Below are 19,550 nucleotides of genomic sequence, written 5' to 3'. Positions count from 1 at the left end.
CAATGACAATGACCTCTACCTAATGTCCCCTTCGAATGATTGGGTTTATAAACCCTGAGTTAAGCATGTCAGGCAAACTGGTACTTAGGCTGTACGCTCTGACAGGCATTTGGTCATATTTATATTTATTTTTGCATTAGCTAAGATTAGGGGAATTGTTAAGATTTGAGTGTAGCTCGATAATTAATTAGAAGAGAGTACTGCTGATCCTGAAAGACAACACGCAGGGTCACCATACCTCCTTATACAAAGCGACAGGATTAAAGGTTTAAAACTGCAGAAACCATTAGATTTAGAGGTTTTAGTTCTGATTACAGTTACTATTGTGTTTTAAGAAGCCCGGCGCTTTGTCTTTGTCTTATTCTTTCAGGAATTTGATCACTGTATACGCTTTTCGATGAATAATATTTGCCCGGCTGCTCTATTTCTGTGTGCGCCTGCTCCGTTGCCATGGTGAGGAGTACTGCAACAAGTGCCGAGACCTCGGCGTCATCAGCGTGCGTGAAAACAATCAACTGATAAACAACAGGGGACAGAGGTAAATAGATTTCCGTCTCTTCTTTAGCCTAAATGGAGCTGGTTGCAATGACGTTAAGATTACCTGCAAGTTATTCGTGACTAAACACGTGCGTGTTTTGTATCTTATCCTGAATACGTCGAAAGAAAAGGTGTTGAGGAGATAACTTTACAACGAGGTAATTAACATAGCAATAGTTAGCCTTTAGCAAGCCCTGAAACAGAGGAAGAACGTGTATTTCCACTACTATATTCTGAAGAATCACTGTATTCCGATCAGCTGAATTAGGTACAGAAGCTGCTCTTCTGTATAGTCTATACGAGTTGGGTTAATTACTTTTTATTAGAAAGGTGCAGGCCAAATTAAATCAGCAGTCTTACGTGTTTTTAAGTAACATTAGCAAATAATTCACATCGTCTTTTTCAGATGTGTGAGGGACCTTCGTCTATATCTGGGCCAATTCCCCCGGATCCTTCTCTGTTTCCCCAGTACTACAAGCGACCAGCTTCAGGTGGGGTGCAGCCACGTGACTGTGGTGTAATAATTTTTTTTCACACAATCCTTTGTTTAGATATTGCAGCATTGAGATATGAGTTGGGGGGTTGTGATGGAAGGATGGCAACTAAAGTGAAAAGGAAAGTTTATAAGATAGTAATGAGACCTGCTATGATTTGTACTTTGAAGATGGTGGCACTAACAAAAAGACAGGAGGCCAAGTTCGAGGGTGCACAGCTGAAGATGTTTGTTTATTAGAAATGAGTCCATCAGAGGGTCAGCTCAGGCTGAATGGTTTGGAGACAAAGTTAAAGAGCCATAGGGTGAGTTGGTCTGGATAAACCAATATTTTTGGTTTATCCAGACCAAATAACCATGAAAATTGGACTTAAGAAAAGAAAACTAAAAAATCTATAATTATGATCAAAATTAAATACACAGTGGATTTTTAGTGCATGTTTTCTAGGACAGGAATGGCACTGAAACTAATAAAAACTAAACTGAAATGACCAGGCCCACTTTGGATATAAAAATTTCAGTAATTTCAAATAAACTAAAATGGAAAGCTAAATATTTATAATAAATCATAATAAAGGCTTAAAGCTACCCAAAATACTTAAAAACTGCAACAAATATTAAACTCTAATAATTCTAGCTCAAGTTTATTTTATTTTTCTCTTCTCCTCAAGCTCGGGGTCGTTTAGAGGGAAACCATGATGGTACTTTGGCCCTGCTTTCAGGGCCCCTTGCTCCAGATCCTGTGTTGTACCCAGGTTGCTACAGTGCTCGTACCCCAGCACAACACCCCCGCATCAGCCCCAATGCTACCCATATCCTGGAACGAGGTCAGAAAGGGGTTGTAGGGGAATTACTAAAAATAGACAGTATTTCTATCTCTCCTGTTCCAAAACAGAGTAAGTGTTTGGGTTTTTTTAAAACTACTAGTTATTAAGATTGAACACTGATGTATTAGCTTTTGGTATTTTTTAGCATCTTATTATAGAAAGCATGAAAATAATGAATTTGAATGATTGCATTTGTTAAAAGAAAATTAAGACAGCCTTTCTTACCCTCAGAACAGCGAGTGATGCATGATTTTGGTAAAGAGAACGTCCGTCGACTGCGAGAGATCCAGAAACGTTGCAAAGAGCAGGAGGCTGAGAGAGCACAATCACGCGCTGTTCCAGTTAAAGCTCTTTGGACCGCCTCAAAATACCAGAATGTCCCATCGAGGGTGATGGCTCAGCTGCAGGCAAGAAGCATATCTGTGTGAAAGATGCCCGTCCGTGAGCACTTCATTTTTCCTCATCAGGTTTTGACCAGTCTGTTTCTTTTATGAAGGTTTCCAGTCCAAGTGTTAAGCCACAGTGTCAAAACTTTCTGAAGGCGCATTCCTATGGTGGGTCTGCTTCCCCACAAAGGCCACAGTCCAAAACTTCACGTGTAGCTGAGCAGCGTCGGGCCTCCTGCAACTCTACACAGGACCTGGACTTGCAAGTGAGAATTGCTAAAGTTTTATTGGAAGTTCACATCTACATTTTAAACATGCTTCTATAGATTGTTTAAATTGCAGTTACAGGTTCAAGGTCAGACAATAGACTTCATAAAACATAATGCCCGGACTGCAGGAAAAACTGTGATTCGGCGGTCCCAGTCACTGACAAACCTCAGAGATAAGCCTGTACCCAGTGCAGTCAAGGGCCAGGTTCCTCAATAGTGAGTGTTATTGAAACCTCCAGTGTCAGTGTGCTTAATGCTCATGATATTTCACCACTAGATACTTTTGACTTTTCTGACACCCTTGTTTTTTTTTTTCTCTGCCCTTTGACATTGACACTAATATAGCCTTCAGGAAAGGAAGGAGCAGTGGCGTAAAGAGAAAGAAGAAAGGAGGAGGAATACTCCTGATCCTACGGTCCCAACTGGACACACCTTGATGCCTGAGAATGAGAGACAGGAGACTCTGAAGTCCCTAAAAGAGAGTATGATTCCTCCCTTACATTCATACATGTAGATAACTGCCACGGGAATGCCCGTGATCTCTAAAGATACTACACAGTGCTTTTAACTTGGCAGTGTTGTGTGTGTGTGTGTACTGCTTGTACATTAGTCCTAAAATCTAGTGATGGGATGTGGTGGCTGAGCCTTTGGAGTGTGTGTTGAGAAATCCAGGAAGTCTTTTATGAAGCGTGTATCAAGGCTTAGTTGTTGTTGGATCACCACCTTTAAGTTGCAGAGACAATTTTTTTTCTAGTAAAATTCTTTTCTTGGTTTGATTTTTCATCAGTTTGGCCAAACAATCTGGACTATAAATATGGCAAACTAATCCACTGCTGTAGGAAAAAAAAAGGGGGGAGGGAAAAGACTGGGCTGTCAGTCTGTTGAAAAGCCTATTATTTCTTCCTCCAGTGCTCAGCCATCCATCATAATAACAGCAGCTTAGTAAGTACAGTAAATAGTACAGAATGAACACCAGTATTTGCCTCACTAATTATGTGTTTCTGACATTTTTTTTCTTCAGCCCACCGCTCCCTGGTGACCGAGCTGCTCTCCCTGCCTCTCAAAGCTGACAATCTGAGTATTCGCTCACGCCGGGCCCAACTTGACTGTAGACTTTCTGAAATTGAAGAAGCCATAAAAATTTTCTCCAGGGACAGAGTTTTTGTAAAAATAGATTCCTAACACACGAGGAAAAGGAGGGAAGGAAGTGGCTAAGTAAATGTATTGCTTTATTGAGATTAACTTTCATTTTTTTAGTTGCATTAGGTAACATTACACTGATTGTTGTGAAATTTTTAATTTTTCAAATGTGATTAAATCATTTTGTAAGTTTATTACAAAATACAAAAAACAAAATATTATTGAAGTGATAAGATTCTTACGTGAAACTTGTCCTTTATACATGCTGCTCACTTGTATGTAGAAAAGAGAGGCAGATATTGTCCAAACTTACCATCAGAACATCTTTAGGTGTCATTTGCTGAGATGTCATTTCTTTTGTATGGATGTGCTAATGACTTATGATTGTGACTGCTAATAATTTATAATAAAGAACATTTTTGTGAAGTTATTGTGTTTGTACTTACATCATTTCTGTAACGTGGAATATTAAAACCTACCAAACAATACACTACAGCTTTTTTTTTTTTTAGTTAATTTCATTTCATGAATAAATAGAGAAACACACTAGAACTCAGTGATTTTCGATTGTTCCGATTCATTTTGTGTCACATTTATACTATAATTATACTAGCTGAAGCAGATGTGAACGCTGTGGCTAACGATGACGTTTTACGCACGCCCCGCCCCCTCTACGTTATCGTTCATTGTTTGGCGTGAGAGCTAGCCTAAGCTAACCTGCTAGTAGGAGGCTAGCTGGAAATAAAACGAGCTTCAGGCTCTCGTGCCTACATAAACGCCCATATATCTTTCCAGCGTTTATTTGAGAGACTGTCAGATTCAAAATGAGCAAGAGGAAAGCGCCACAGGAGTCCCTAAATGAGGGAATAACAGACTTTCTCGTCGGTACGTTAAGAGATTGTTGAACTCAGCTAACCGTAGCTAGCATGGAAGTTGGGTTCTGTTATTGAATAAAAATACCCACCGTGCTGGTAAAGTAACTGTGCAGGAGTAGCGGGTATCAAAATATTTTAAATATGGAGTTATAGTTCTTGGATCTAGTTATCTGGATTACTTACACGTGTGATTTGGTTCGCTCGCTATCTGCCTTGTCATTTAAATGCCTTCTACCTTCAGCTGAACTGGCAGAAGATTAAAATAGCATGAGGGAAATGTGAAGTCTTGCATTGTCCTAACATTGCCTCTGTTTCCAGAATTGGCCAACTACGAGAAAAATGTCAACAGAGCAATACACAAATACAATGCATACAGGTAAGCTCATAATTATGCGAAAACCTGTCCCAGTCACTGGTCTTCATAAAACAAGCGTTTCAAGTGTATTACGTCCACTCAGCCATAAATGATGGTGTTAGTACAACGCCCCCATATTGAAGATTACCGCATTTATATGACTAAGAATAGACTCATGCTAAAAGAAACATTTTATTGAATTAAAATTTCTTTAAAACACTTAGAGTTAAGAGAAATGACTCTTTTTTTTGTTGCTAAAAACTACATTATTAGAGTGAACCCCACATGATCGGATAAGCAGCACTTCACAGGAAGAACCCCCTTTTAACAGGGGGACCTCCAAAAAGACCTCCAGTAGAACTAGGTTCAGGGAGCCTGTCTGTAGTGACCTGTTTACAACAACAGGAACTTGGAGGTGGTAAAAAAGGAATCATAACATGCATTAGTGGTATATAACACATAAAGTGTTAAAAGAGGTTAACTGAATCATGGGAAGCCCCAGAGCAGCCAGAGCCTCCATCAGCGTGACTAAGAAATGGTTCAAAACTGATACCTGATCCGGTTTTATAGTGGAGAGGGTGACTGTCTCTTCAGTAAAAAAAACTGGAAGCTGATTCCACTGGAAAGGGGCTGATGGCTGAAATCTTTACAATTTTGTTATTTAGGGTCCAGTAAGCCAAGTAAGCCTCCAGTCCGAGAGTGAAGGACTCTGCTGACATAATAGGATAGAGTCCAGTCATTCAGGACTTAAAAGGATTTTAAATTTGATTTTGTATTTTGCAGTGAGCCAATTAAGATAAACTATAATAGGAGAAGTATGATCTAGTGTTCTAGTCCACCAGAAAAGCATCGAGTGCAAGATAAACTTCCTGGATTTATGATTAGGTTTTTGCTGTATGCTGTATCACTGGCTTGGTGTACATGATACATTGTTAATTTAATATACAATACACTAAGTAGAATAGCATTGTCATGTTTACACTTACGATATAAAAGAAATTAACCTAAAGAAAAAGTGGCCTAATTAAATTTTATATATGTTTTTTTGCTAAGACTTATACGGTCCCTTTTTTCTGTGCTTAGGAAAGCAGCATCTACGATTTCTAAGTACCCTCACAAAATCAAAAGTGGAGAAGAGGCCAAGAAACTGGTATGTATGTATGTATGTATGTATGTATGTATGTATGTATCTGTTGTCATTGGCAGACTGATAGATAAAAAATATAAATGAAAGAAATATCTTCTTTCTTAACAAAAGAATTGGCATATAGGACAGCAGATTTCTCTTTGCATGTTGTCAAATCAGAGAACATCTTTGATCCTCTCCATGTGCTTTAAAATCTGTGACTTTCACTGTCACAATGACATTGTTAAACCTGGCAGCACCCCCATCATTATTTATCTGGCCTACCACTAATGTGCTCATGCTGCTGTTTATGTGATGGCCTCTGTTGTAGCCTGTTTGTCAACAGCTTCTCTGCACATCTTACATAATCACTGAAGATCACACTGCTGAGCAGCAGCCTCATGATTGTTGTCACATTTCAACAGGATGGTGTTGGAGCTAAAATAGCAGAGAAGATTGATGAGTTTCTGCAAACTGGCAAACTTAGGAAACTGGAAAAGGTGAGTCTAAGAATGTGAGATCACATTACTGATGTCACACTGTAAAAAAATTTTTTAATAGTTATTTTTATGTATATGTACTGAGTTATTACACCGACTAATGCGCTACATTTATATCTTCCAACAGATCCGAAACGATGACACTAGCTCTTCCATCAATTTCCTCACCAGAGTTACTGGAATTGGGTATGTTGTTTGGTTGTTCAGTCTGTACTTATGATAAAAAAAATTATATGTTCATATTCAAAATTAAAATATACCAAGTATATTATTCACTTTCTGTTGTAACATTGTATGTGCTTTATGTTCACTTCAGACCTGCTGCTGCAAGGAAGTTTGTTGAAGAAGGGGTGAAGACTTTAGAAGGTTTGTGTAGCATTTGCCTCAAATTAAAATTGATGCATATTTTGTGTGGTTAGTATAATTTTTTTTTTTAGCTTAGTGCCGTGAGCAGGCAACCACACGCCACATGGCTAGAACGCAGCAGGCAAGGTTCAAGCTGACCTGTGGCCCTTTGCTGCATTTCTTTCCCTCTCTTCCTCTCTAATTTCCTGTCCTCTCTACTTACAATCCAGAAAAAAAGGCAAAGACCAAAAAATAAGTAAATATAAAATAAATTTCAATGAGAAGGATTCTTGATTTTGTTTTTTTTGTTTGTTTTTTAGATTTGAAAAAGATCGAGCACAAGCTAAACCATCATCAACAGATTGGCCTGAAGTAAGTGTGACTAAATGTTCTCCAGATGTTGTCTTGTAGGTTCTTGGTCATCCAGATCATGGTTGTCTTACGGTTTTTTCAGTTCTAAAATATCTGCGTAAGAGTCGCATGGCACATAATACCTGTGACTTTCCATCAAATATTTCAGAACTGAAGAAGACTCTTGGATCTGAAACATCTTCACAAACCTGAAGAAGTCTAGTTGCCTTCTTTTCAGGCACCCAAGATCTCTAAATGTTTGATGTATTTTAAATATATTGAAAAAATGTTTCAGATATTAAAGTAGTTTTTTGCTGTCTTTAGGTACTTTGAAGAGTTTGAGAAAAGGATTCCAAGAGCTGAAATGGAAAAGATGGAGGTGATCAAGCATTTTTATATTTCTAATATCTTTAAATGCTTTTTTTCATACAGACTGCTCTTACACTGTGATTTCTTGTATTTACCCAGACTCTTATTCTTGGAGAGTTGGAGAAAGTTGATCAAGAATATATTGGAACAATCTGTGGAAGCTACAGGAGAGGTACTCTTATCAAGTTACTGGTCCATAGGTTTTAGGTTGCAATACCACTTCAGCCTTTTTTTAATACTGTTCATAACTTCCAGGTGCTGCATCGAGTGGTGATATTGATATTTTGCTGACCCATCCAAACTACACCTCTCAGACTGAGAAGCAGGTAAGACTTAACTCCATCACTCAGTTTAATTACAGGGTGACATGTCTTTTTAATCTTATTTTTTCTTCTGTTTCTGTTTTGCAGCCAAAGCTCCTTCATGCTGTGGTTGAGCATTTGGAGTCCATCGGGTTTGTGACTGACACACTGTCCAAAGGAGACACCAAGTTCATGGTGAGGCATCTTGTTTATTTTCTGTCTTACTGAAGGAGGTATGAGTTTGATGTACTGATTTGTAATGTAGTTAGTACTGTAACTGCACCCAGTCGCTGTAGCGCATGACTGTGGTCATGATGTTCTGGATCTTGTTTTTCTAGGGAGTCTGCCAGCTGCAGCAGAATGATGAGGATGACGAGGAATACCTTCACAGACGTATTGACATTAGGTGCCCTTCTTTAAATTGGTCATTTACATTTGAAACATTTATATAGGCTCATGGGATTCATTTTGTTGCTTCAGGATTCTTTGTCAAGATTATGTGTAATCATAATTAAGCACTATGCTCTTATGTTTAATTTTGTGTATTTATGGGATCTATTTGTGATGCTGTAATTAAAACATTGCCAGTACTGTTTTTCAAGTACCAGGCATTCCCAGTTATTCAGCACAGACAGTAAAGAGGCAACCCTATTTTTGTATTTGATATTTTAACATGTAGTTTGTTCCTGCTCACTGACAGTCTTTTATTTATTCTCAAAGGTTAATTCCCAAGGATCAGTACTACTGTGGAGTTTTGTATTTTACTGGCAGTGACATCTTCAACAAAAATATGAGGACCCACGCACTGGAGAAGGGCTTCACTCTCAATGAGTACACTATACGACCACTGGGGGTCACTGGTGAGTATTAGTTCCAAAAAAAGAAAAAACAACAACGACTAAAACAACAGGAAAAAAAACTGAATTTCCTGAACTCTTCTCTAGCTCTGAGCAACATATATATAATTCATCACCAACCAGTGATTCATACTATAAGCTTTTAACATGAGCTGTTTTCCTTTGTGCTTCTGTTGTAGGTATGGCAGGGGAGCCTCTGTTGGTGGATAGTGAGAAAGACATCTTTGATTACATCCAGTACAAATACAGAGAGCCGAAGGATCGCAGCGAGTGAAGCAAAGGACAGCTTTACAGTTAGATCTGGAATTAAAGCCACAATTCTCTTAAAAGAAAAGAACTAAAAAAATAAATGTTTCCTGGTGTGTTACTCTTTTCCCTGCTTAGCCATGACATTTATAGAAAATAATGTGAAACCATTTTAATTTGTTTTTATTTTCTTCCCCAGTCATGATATTGTGATATAAACATGACAATGCTTTGAAAGAAAAAATTACCTGAGGTTTAATTCTTCACAGTCAGGCATTTGCATCAGTTTTTAAACAGATTTTTAAAATCATGTTCAGTAGTAATTTATTATGTCTTTATTTTACCTCATATGTACCTTTTAATTTTTGATAAGCCAAAAAAAGGATAATGACCTGCAAGAAGTAATTACTGTTGACTGGCTCCTGTTACATTTGTTCAACATCACAAACGATGAAGACTGTGGTCATCAGAGCATTCTCCTCGACAATGGTGCTCTTTAACACTTTGCTTTAGTTGTGCAAGGTTTTTAAATTATAGTTTTTTATGTATTATTGTATTTTTGTTTTCTACTTTGGGCAGACCAATTGGAAATTATAAGGGAACATGCAAGGAATTTATGATTCACAGGCTAGGCTGGTTATTTACAAATACAACTGGTTTGGGACAAAATTGCCATTGAAGTCTTCTGACAAATTAGTTGTTTTGGTGGGGTTTTCGTTTGTATGTTTGTTTTACTCCATTGCTGTGTGACTGCACTGGTAGAGTTGAGTAATCTATTTTGTGTGAAACAAATCTATGTAGTGAAGGTTACCACAATCATATCTTCAACGCTTTGTTTTTGAAAGGGGATAGACTAAAGATGCAAAACTTGAATATTTGAATTAAGATAAAACTTAACAACTTAACAATATTTTTTACATGTTTACTCAAACGTGTCAGAAAATATTTAAGAAAAAAAGGATTTGTGAGGTTAATGCAAATTGTTCATTTTCTGTATGAGTGTAGTAAATACAATACAAAAACCATATGTGTATTTTTATTTATTTATATTTATTATAACATTTAAAATATGTAATGTAAATCACTAGGTAATAGTTCATATACCATATTCGTGTTATAACCCTTGGGATATAAGCTGAAAGCCATATTTTCAACGATTATGGTTTGTTTACTGCAGGCAACTTTTCCCAGGTACGTTGCATTTACCAAAAACTGTTTTTATGGGCTATTTTTGTTCGTTTGTTTCCCCCCCTTATATACAACAGGGTTTTTTGTTTGTTTGTTTTGTTTTGTTTTTATTTCGTAGGTTTTAAGTTAAATTATGTTAGGTTACTGTAAATATGAGTAAATAATTTAGAGATAATTATGTCGTAACGACGATAAGACGACTAGAAAGACGTTTCAAGTACTCTGGCATTACGTTTTTTGGTTTGTTTTTTATTTCTCTTACAAAACAATTTAAACGACAGAAAAATGAAATTTTTTAACTTAATTGTGATTTTTTTTTATTATTTTTTTTTTGTAAAAGAGGTAAATTAATTGGTCGTAAATCCTAATGGTGGTATAAGTTATTTACAACGATTGCCACGGCAACAGCAGCAACCGCAAGGCATGATGGGTTGAAATAAAATGCAAGCAGAAATACCAGCAAGATAGGCTCGAGTCAGCCAATGTTGGCGCTTTGTGCATTAATATCAGCCAATCGGAACTCGTCGAGCCAGCAGTCTCTTACCGCTACACACCCACATTACTTTTGTGTCAACCACTTCGCGGGAGTTGTCACTTCAGGAGCGGTCATCTCTTTAAAACTAGAGAAACAGTATACGAGAGACTAGTAGGTAAATCAACCAATTCGCATGCAGAAATTTGATTTTAATTAAATATCTTGCAAATGTTACTGAAGCCGTGATGTTTGCGTGTAACGTTAACTGATGTTTGCACCTTTTTTCTTATTCGGGATGAATGATCAGCTAGTTATGGTGCTTGAGCTAATTAACGCATCATCATCGCTTGTGCATGTGGCCATGTGTTTGCTAGGAAACCACTCTACTGTTGACACCTTACTTCAGATTAAGTACTATTTTTTACAAACGTTACGTTTTAACGGGAGCTGTGGATGTATTATTTTGATAACTTATGCCCCGAAGTAGATAGCGACAGGCGTCCGTTCTCACTGTTTTCTAACGTAGGGCAGTTGAAGCAATGTGGTTTAATTTGTGCAGTCTGATTTCACAGGCTTGTGGCTGAAATCTCGGAAAATGTGAGACTATATAATCGCAATGTCCTGCGTCTCCATAGAAACTACGCAGAGCGCGCGTCCAGCGAGCCTGCAGCTGATTGAAGTTATGCAACACTCGTAGAAAAAGCTAGTTCAAATATTATGTATCAGGTATTATGTAATACCGGCGTCGTCACTAAAATAAGCGTTTTTCCCCTTATTATTCTGTCGCTACAGTCTTGAAGCAGTTAAAGGCTTGAGTCAGACGATGATGAGGACTCTTAGGATGCTCAGGCTCTCCAGTCAGCGGTATTGTGTGCGTGCCAGTGTGCCTGTGAGGATGATGAATTCACCGCTGTGTTTTGGTTTCCCAGGGCAACCATGTCTGACAGAAAGGCAGTGATCAAAAATGCCGACATGTCGGAGGACATGCAGCAGGACGCCGTGGAGTGTGCCACTCAGGCCCTGGAGAAGTACAACATCGAGAAAGACATCGCTGCGTATATTAAAAAGGTAAAGCTAAACAGAAAACATTTTTAAAAAGCACAAACTAGGCTGTACTTAAGCATGCAGGCAAAATCTGGAAGACTGAGGCTATTTTTGCACTCAACCATCCTGTGCATCTTTGCAAGTTACACACCCTGCCTGGTATTTGCAATTGTTTCCTCTCTTCCTGAGGAAACCTGTTCCTCTCGAACTGTCTGTCCTTCAGAAGCCTCATGCCCACATTCTTTAGCTCTGTGGTGTAGGGAAAGAAACCAATATCATAAGGAATTTGGGATCAGTGATTTCTTGCAGCTCTTTCTGTATATGTTTGTATCTGACCAGATATTTTACCTTGAATGGGTGGAAAATGTCATCTAAACTTAGCTGTCACACTAGGACACCCAGTGTATTTCTCCAAATTCAGTGCTTTCCGTTACCCCTGCCCAATGATTGGGGGGGGGGGGGGGGGCTTAAATTGGATTTCTTGATTTTTTTTTTTATTTTTTTTTTTTTTAGAATAATCTGAAAATATGGTTCATGATATGGTCAGATAATTTTTACTACAATGTAATCAGTGCAAGAAATCTTCACCTGTTTGAGAGAAAACAAAACGAGACTTTTGACCATCACCTTGTCTTATATAGGATTTGCAGGCATTGTCTTACCCGCTTAACATTTGTGCACTTTTAAAAAAAAAAAAAAAAAATATTTTTTTTATTTTTTGTTTTACCCAGGAGTTCGACAAGAAGTATAACCCAACCTGGCACTGCATCGTTGGGAGGAACTTTGGCAGTTACGTGACTCATGAGACGAAGCATTTCATTTACTTCTACTTGGGTCAGGTGGCCATTCTGCTGTTTAAGTCTGGCTGAGAGGGGAGGGGAAAGCGTTTTCCCGACACCAGCTGACCATATACAATACGGACTGACTCCACAAAAGGCACTTATCATTCCTTGGCAAGGGGCCGCTGCCTTTTTCTGTGCTGCTTTCTACTTTGTTGTTTTTGAAGATTTAAAACAAAAAAAAAACAAACTAAAAACTAAAACGTGGCCATGTTAAAGAGATGAAACACTTGTATTTATTTTTGTCTTGTTACATTAGACATGTCATTTTTTTAATTAAAGTGTAGCTGTTAAGCTGTTTGGGTCCAATGCCTGCTGTGGTCATTTCACTCCATTTCAGCTTTCAGATTGGTTAATGTGACTATCTTGCATACTGAGGCCACATCTATAACCCCGCCATCAACAAGATGATCATGACTTGTGCCACTCCCAGTCTCTTTCCAGGATGGTGTAATGGGGTTACATTTGTTCAGGATGAGCGTTTTCCAATCTGTGCTTCCTCAGGTCTCGATATGACAAAGCGTCTTTCAGTTCATTAAATCCATTAAATGATGAGTCACAGGGTTCTGTTACAATGCATTATCCTTGGATAATGCGGGAAAACATTGCATATATATCCATTACTATTCAGGTGACGCCTAGCTTTAATCATAAAGCCAGATGTTTCAAATTGAAGCGCAGGTGTTTTTAGGGTTTTATTCTAAAGTGACACTAGTGAGGCTATTGTACTCAATCCTAAAAGTCTTAGAAATATGTCTATATTTGCTTTAAATGACATTACCTTGACCGCACCCATGACTTTGATCATTATGTCCTCAAATGTGCATATGTAGGATTGCTTTTTAACATTTGTTCAGCATCCCAAACAGAGCCTTTACCTGTCAGCTCTCTCTTCTGTGGAACCAGCTCAGTTTGGAATTAGAAAGACAGACACCACCTTTACTTTTTAGATTAGGCTTAAAATTTCTCTTCATAAAGCTCTTAGTTTGGCTGAATCAGTTGACCCTGAATCCTCCCTTTTCATTGACCTCTTTGGCCTTCCACTCACCTGGTAGCTCATAGGTGTCAAACTCCAGGCCTTGAGGGTCGGTGTCCTGCAGGTTTTAGACGTGTCCTTGATCCAACACAGCTGATTTAAACGGCAAAATCGCCTCCTCAACATGTCTCGAAGTTCTCCAGAGGCCTGGTAATGAACTAATCATTTGATTCAAATGTGTTGACCCAGTGTGAGATCAAAAACCTGCACGACACCAGCCCTTGAGGTCTGGAGTTTCCACACCCCTGTAAGCTCAAGCTTCAAATTCTGGTGAGTTGCAGGTGAAGATTTTTTCCTGGTCAGGTGAGCGACCAGGAGAAGATTGAAGGAGGGGTGTATCATATACAAGACAGGGTGAATAGTTGGGAGAACATTAGTGGCAAGACTGAAATGCCAGGAGAGAGAATATATTGTTAAATTGATGCTAAACATAAGACCAAGGAGGATGAAAAGAGTGCACGCAAAACAAACAAAAAAAAGCAAAAGGCGATATGGAGAGATGATCCACTGTAGTGACCCCTTAAGAGTACAGCTAGAACACTTCTCTGCTCATCCATATCATCTTGATCTCACCTCATAGCCAATCAACATGAGTTGTCCATAGGTTGAACTTACTCCTAATCCTATTCATCAACCTCATCTCCTGTCTTCAGTGTTTGTGTCAGTCTCCCAAACCACAAACATAGCTGGCCTCAACCACCTTGGTAAACATTCCATTTCATTGTTGCTACTACGTTTTTAAACTCACATTACTTCTGATACTTCTCCACCCTTTGTTGCTTTGGATAGTTGACCCATATAGATGGGCATGTATATTACAATGTGCTACTGAATTGGCCAGGTTAATTATTAAGGACCCTATGCAAAGAATTTAAGTAAAAACCAGATGAGACATGGCATGAAGCGGTCACTGTTTATTTCAACACATTTAGAAAACCAGCTTGTGAGGGTAGACGCCATTAGACAGGAAGAAGGAAGAGCGCAGGTACCCTTGCAGCTGAGGTACTTTCTTGATGAGGGGCAACAGCTGAGAATCAACGGCTTTCTGGTCCTCCTTCCTCTGCTCTGTCAGCTGGAATTTCTGTACGTGAAGAAAACCAACGAGTCAGTCGTTTTTAATCCAAAAGGTCATTTTCAGTACAGTAAAAATTCATTTTAACAGAATATATATATTACCTCTTTTTCTGTATCAAAGATTTCTCCCTCCTGGTGACGGGGCCTCCTCAGCTTCTTCTTCTTGAAGTAGGCATCGTTGAGGGTTTTTGGGATCTTCATACCAGAGATGTCAATTTTGGTGTTTGTGGCAATCACAAACTTCTGGTGGGCCCTGCGCACGGGGACTCTGTTCAGGGCAAGAGGGCCTGCGCAAAGGAAACAAAGATTACAAGAGTTTAAAAGATGTCAACATCTTTCTTGTAATTTAATTTATTACAGGTTCTACTGCCATGTGCATAACTGAAGTAAGGACAGTATTTAAAGAAGAACAAAACCCATCCTTACCAGTGACGAGCAGGAGACCACTGGAGAGCTGCTTCAGGAAGACCACGCGCTGAAATAAAAAGTGCAATTTAAGCATTAAAGAATTAAGAATTAACATTACGGCATCCATTGCTCCATATATCCTGTGTCACCATGAATAAGACCATTTTAACATTTTAACTATGGTAGTGGGTAGACCAGTTTAATAACCTCAGTCGGCTTTAATGCCAAGTTATTAAGATTGGAGAAAAGTAATCTTTTTGACGTGCTGTCCTAATTTTAATGAAGGGCCTCTCTGCCTCTCAGTTCCACAGCTGAAGCATTATTTAGGTCAGCCGCAGTTTGAAGTGTGTGGGAACGCTCGCTTCCATAACTCGCCCATGCAGCATTCAAGAGTAGGAGCGACAATGTCTGTGGTAGTGAGGGTGTGATTATGGTGATGTACCCAGTGTGTTTGATAAACAACCTTCAGCAGGTTTATTTTCAGGAAAAATGTATCTGATACCATGTGTTTTGCATCTATTCACTGTTTTGTTTTTTGTTTTTTTTAAAGTTCTATGATAATTCATGGCAGAAAATAATGCTCAACAGATCATTAGCAAACTATGCTGAAATATGCCTCAGCTTGGGTTCTTTTGGCAAAGTCCATTAACTGTAGACTGAGTGCTTCACTGGCGTGTTCATGCAGTGATGCAGTTCACGTTCAATGTAGTTTATATTTGACATGAACTGCCCGCTAGCCCTATAAAACTAACTCATTAATATTACTATGAAAATTCTTCTATAATGAACTAAACTATGAATTGCAAACAAAACATGACCGACACCAAAGCTATCACTGCTATGGATCCTTCATACGGCATGAAGGCAGTTTCCAACTGTGGAGGATTTGTTTTTGCTCTTCTAGAGTAACAAAGCCAACAGATTTACACGATATCACATTTTTCATGGCTCAGAATGGGCCTTAGAGGGAACCACAAATAGGTACCAATCTAACTTCCAGTGATATTTCTGTCCATTTGAAAACCAAAAGTGTCCATTATGGTTCAGTATACGAGACCCACATTAACAAAACTCATGACTATGCCCTTTGGGGTTGACTAAGTCTTCTATGGGTGACAGTTTTTGTTTTGTTTTTTGATTACATAATACCTAAAAATAAATAAATATAACACCTCGTGATTCCAGCAAGTTTTAACTTATGGCAAGCAGAGCTGATTTGGTCCTAAAGCAAGATCCTTGCTCTTATGACACCCAGAGTGGACTTTCCACTAAAGATAAACCAGGTGTCATTGAAACAGAATATTCATCTGTAATGTGACATCATCAACTGATGCTACAGCCTGAAAAAGTCAGCCTGTGTGAAGCTGCAAGTGCTCCTGCTAATTGATGAGACTGACTCATTATTGAGGCATATGCCAGAAACTGTTGTCACCTTTCCACGGTGGCGCCCAGTGAGCAGAATGAGGACAGTTCCTGGTGTGATGGAGGCACGCAGGTTCCTCTTGTGCTGGGAGAAGGGCTTGATCCCATGGCTCTTCAGTTTACGGGGCACGTCCTCTGTGGGGTAGTAGCGGGGCTGTCGGAGTAGAAAATAAAACTTTAGATTCGTGTTGTATGTTGTTGTCAATATATAAACTTTATGGACAAATGTTTGCCTCCAAAAAACCACAACATGACCACAAGGCAATAAACGTCACGCACGATTAAAAACACTGTGTGTATTAACTGTGTCTGTGTTTGAACAGATAGAATTCCAAATTTTACCTACATAAAACAAATCTTAATAGAAAGGACAAATGTATATGCATTACTCACCATCTTGCGCAGTTTGACAACACGAGTGCCTCCGTTCTTGTCTCCTCCAACGGTTTTGACGACAGTGGCCTTGGGTCTAGCCTTAATCTTCTTTTCCACCTGAAGGAGAACAAATTACCATCGAAACAAGTGGCAAAGAAAAAGTGGCATGCCTTTGACCATTATTAAACGATTTGTGTGGTGTCAAAGGTCTGCCCTTACCTTGGTCTCAGTGGTTTTGGTCTTCCTCTTGTACATGGCCCTGCGAGCATACATAGCGGACCGGGAGTAGCGACCGATGCCCCGGGCCAGAACCGGGTTCCGGCTCCCGTGCTTCTTCTTCTTGGCAGCTTTGTCTCCCTCTGCCATCTGACACAAAGTAAAACGAAGGTAGATGTTTGTTAGGGTCTCAGATGAGCAATGATTTATGATACCACAGTGATGTTATGGGAATGTGTTCCTAGGTTTATTGCACTAACAACAGCAGAACAGCAATGTATTAAGACCTTAAACTCTAAGCTGTTGTGCTGCTAGCATTTCTGCACAAACTATTAGTAAGCACCAGTAAACACTAAGAAACTATAAAGTACTATGAAAATGATTTGGCTGGTTACTACCAAAGAGCCATCATAAATGCAGAAGCATGACAAGTAACGCTGGCTAGCCGTTAGCAACTTTCCGGGCTAACCAGCCATTTCTCGTCTTCATTTACAATTAGACAAAATTGATTTCTTAACATTTCCAGGTTTAAATGAAATACCCAAACACCGACAGCGAATTAGTGGAATGAATAAAACCGAGGACTGAAGAAAGACGACACGTTTCAACCACCAGCCTTGCTAACGTTACAGGCTGTACGGAGGCTAGCCGGCGGCCTAAACCTGCACATCTAAGCATATCTACAATAACATGAAGAATAAATCATGGCAATAGTGATGTCTACCGTACAGTCTAAACATAATGAATCGTCTCATGATAGTTGGAGAGAGTATTTTTTATTCTCTAACACGGATGAAAGCAGATTTCTTTCCCACAGTAACACGAAGGCAAGGCTGTCTTACCTTTGCTATGAAAAAAAGACCGACATCCGGGCATGTGACGTATATAAGGACGCTGGGCAATGGCGTTGACGTAATTACGTTGTTTACATGATGTGATGGTACTTGTAGTCCACATAATGATTTTCTGTTGCTATAGCCCCATTTCCACAAATACCTCCTCGGATCGACTCCGCACGGTGTTCAGGGTTTTTCATTAGGTTATAGCACCTGGCACCAGGTGTTTTTTAGTACCTGTTCTGCCAAAGTTCCAAGCCATCCGAGCAGGTCATAAATTGTGACATTGTCAGACTGCATGCCACCGATTGGCTGGGTCACAGGCATTACTCAATGATTAATAAGAGCATTTCATTCAACACCGCCATTTTTGAAATCCAGCAATGAGGGAAATGGCTACAAAAAACAATCCCATGTTCCCAGAGTCTGACGAAAAGACACAGACAGAGCAGCAGGTATATTCTTGACTGGACGTCCACCTTTGTTGTTGCATTCATCTTGCATATTAATTACGTCTCGAGACCATGCACATTTCGAGGTACTACACTGTAATGGAAAATCATTTGATCCAAGTCTAGTGGTGAGTTGGTCCAAATAGGTTCGAATGGAAAAGGAGCTTATGTAGCATAGGCGAGTTTAGACCCTTCTCCATAAGAGCACCACAAAAATAACTATATTAAAACTAGTTATAATCGCATATTCTAATATTCTTTTCTGACTGTCTTCAAATGTTATATTTTCCTAACTTGTCTGCTGGAAACAGTACAGGACAGAATGAAGATAGGTTTTATGTACAGTATTGTTGATGTCATGATGTTACAGTGTGCTTACAGAGGCATTGCTACTTCAACAGTGTGGTTTGTCATTAATATCCTTATAAGACTGCATTAGAAAGAACAGTGTCACCAGAGTCACCTGCAGTGGACTCCACTCCAAATCAGTTGGTCCCTCCCCGCGGCCTGCCGCAGACTCCACGACACCTGCCGCGGATTCCACGCCGCCACCTGCCGCGGACACCACCGTGGAGTCCACCTGCCAATCCTCCAAAGGGTGCCAGCCACCAGCTAATCCACACTGCAGCAGACCACCTGCCAAGCCACGCCACCGCTGGCCGCCTGCTAATTGCCACAATCCAAGCCACTTGAAAGGTCCCGCCTTCGCCCCGTCGTTGGCCTCTGGTCCTGTCGTCCATGGGTCTTCGCTGTAATGGTTGACCCCTAGACCTGCTGCGCTTTCTTTGTCAGCTTCCAGATCACAATTGCGTCTGCCGGTGGCCTCGTGACCAACCTCCTGAACAGTTGTCTCTTCCAACAGTCTTGAGGACAGTGGTGTTTGTTCTAGCATTAATATTCTTCTTCTTCAACTGAAGCAGAACAAATTATCATCAAAACAAGTGGCGAAGAAAAAGTTGCTAAATTGACAACCCTGTGTCCAAATTCATGGGCTGCATCCTCCTGAGGACCCGGCCTTCGTGGTCTACGTGGGCCGGGTCCTCAGAAGGTCGGGTAGGCCGGAAGTAAACGGCTGTGGAAATTGGACGGTCTAGCCTTCTGATTAGTGTCACCGCAGTCTCGGTGGAGTTTAATAAACTCAGCCGTCTGCTCCTTGCTATCTAAAATATAACAGGACACTGGCGTAAATTCTCGACCGTCTCATACT

General features: G+C 39.6%; 4 protein-coding genes across 7 annotated transcripts; 3 read left to right on the top strand and 1 right to left on the bottom strand.

Moving 5' to 3' along the window:
• Nucleotides 1-354: 354 nt before the first annotated feature.
• enkd1 (enkurin domain containing 1) lies at nt 355-4,078 on the top strand. Of its 3 annotated transcripts, none has more exons than XM_084945902.1 (8): nt 355-538; nt 944-1,028; nt 1,702-1,857; nt 2,089-2,264; nt 2,354-2,509; nt 2,586-2,728; nt 2,858-2,994; nt 3,534-4,078. In XM_084945902.1, the coding sequence occupies exons 2-8, from the start codon at nt 944-946 to the stop codon at nt 3,692-3,694; spliced, it is 1,014 nt and encodes a 337-aa protein (XP_084802028.1). In that variant the 5' UTR covers nt 355-538; the 3' UTR covers nt 3,695-4,078. The 3 variants fall into 3 exon arrangements, with proteins under 3 accessions (XP_084802028.1, XP_084802025.1, XP_084802026.1); XM_084945899.1 differs by having other exon boundaries at nt 363-538; nt 1,702-1,926; XM_084945900.1 differs by lacking the exon at nt 355-538 and adding an exon at nt 545-695 and having other exon boundaries at nt 1,702-1,926.
• A 244-nt stretch (nt 4,079-4,322) lies between these two features.
• On the top strand, nt 4,323-10,003 carry polb (polymerase (DNA directed), beta). The gene is made up of 14 exons (XM_084945903.1): nt 4,323-4,537; nt 4,846-4,903; nt 5,966-6,032; nt 6,434-6,508; nt 6,636-6,694; nt 6,825-6,874; nt 7,174-7,225; nt 7,529-7,583; nt 7,673-7,745; nt 7,829-7,899; nt 7,984-8,070; nt 8,214-8,281; nt 8,596-8,735; nt 8,912-10,003. Exons 1-14 carry the CDS (start codon nt 4,477-4,479, stop codon nt 9,004-9,006), a joined length of 1,011 nt encoding a protein of 336 aa, XP_084802029.1. The 5' UTR covers nt 4,323-4,476; the 3' UTR covers nt 9,007-10,003.
• Nucleotides 10,004-10,683: 680 nt separating this feature from the next.
• On the top strand, nt 10,684-12,833 carry dynll1 (dynein, light chain, LC8-type 1). Of its 2 annotated transcripts, none has more exons than XM_084945905.1 (3): nt 10,684-10,816; nt 11,571-11,709; nt 12,417-12,833. In XM_084945905.1, the coding sequence occupies exons 2-3, from the start codon at nt 11,578-11,580 to the stop codon at nt 12,552-12,554; spliced, it is 270 nt and encodes an 89-aa protein (XP_084802031.1). In that variant the 5' UTR covers nt 10,684-10,816; nt 11,571-11,577; the 3' UTR covers nt 12,555-12,833. The 2 variants fall into 2 exon arrangements, with proteins under 2 accessions (XP_084802031.1, XP_084802032.1); XM_084945906.1 differs by having other exon boundaries at nt 10,700-10,812.
• A 1,626-nt stretch (nt 12,834-14,459) lies between these two features.
• Nucleotides 14,460-17,236, bottom strand: rpl6 (ribosomal protein L6). Its single transcript, XM_084945904.1, has 6 exons — nt 17,059-17,236; nt 16,858-16,956; nt 16,475-16,618; nt 15,061-15,109; nt 14,737-14,921; nt 14,460-14,641 (listed from the first exon to the last, which is right to left on the bottom strand). Exons 1-6 carry the CDS (start codon nt 17,203-17,205, stop codon nt 14,489-14,491), a joined length of 777 nt encoding a protein of 258 aa, XP_084802030.1. The 5' UTR covers nt 17,206-17,236; the 3' UTR covers nt 14,460-14,488.
• Between the last annotated feature and the right edge of the window lie 2,314 nt (nt 17,237-19,550).

This window comes from Perissodus microlepis, chromosome 12 (assembly GCF_051167445.1).
Source record: "Perissodus microlepis isolate ML-2025 ecotype Zambia chromosome 12, ASM5116744v1, whole genome shotgun sequence".
Classification (NCBI taxonomy): domain Eukaryota; kingdom Metazoa; phylum Chordata; class Actinopteri; order Cichliformes; family Cichlidae; genus Perissodus; species Perissodus microlepis.
This window is presented reverse-complemented; position numbering and strand designations above follow the sequence as displayed.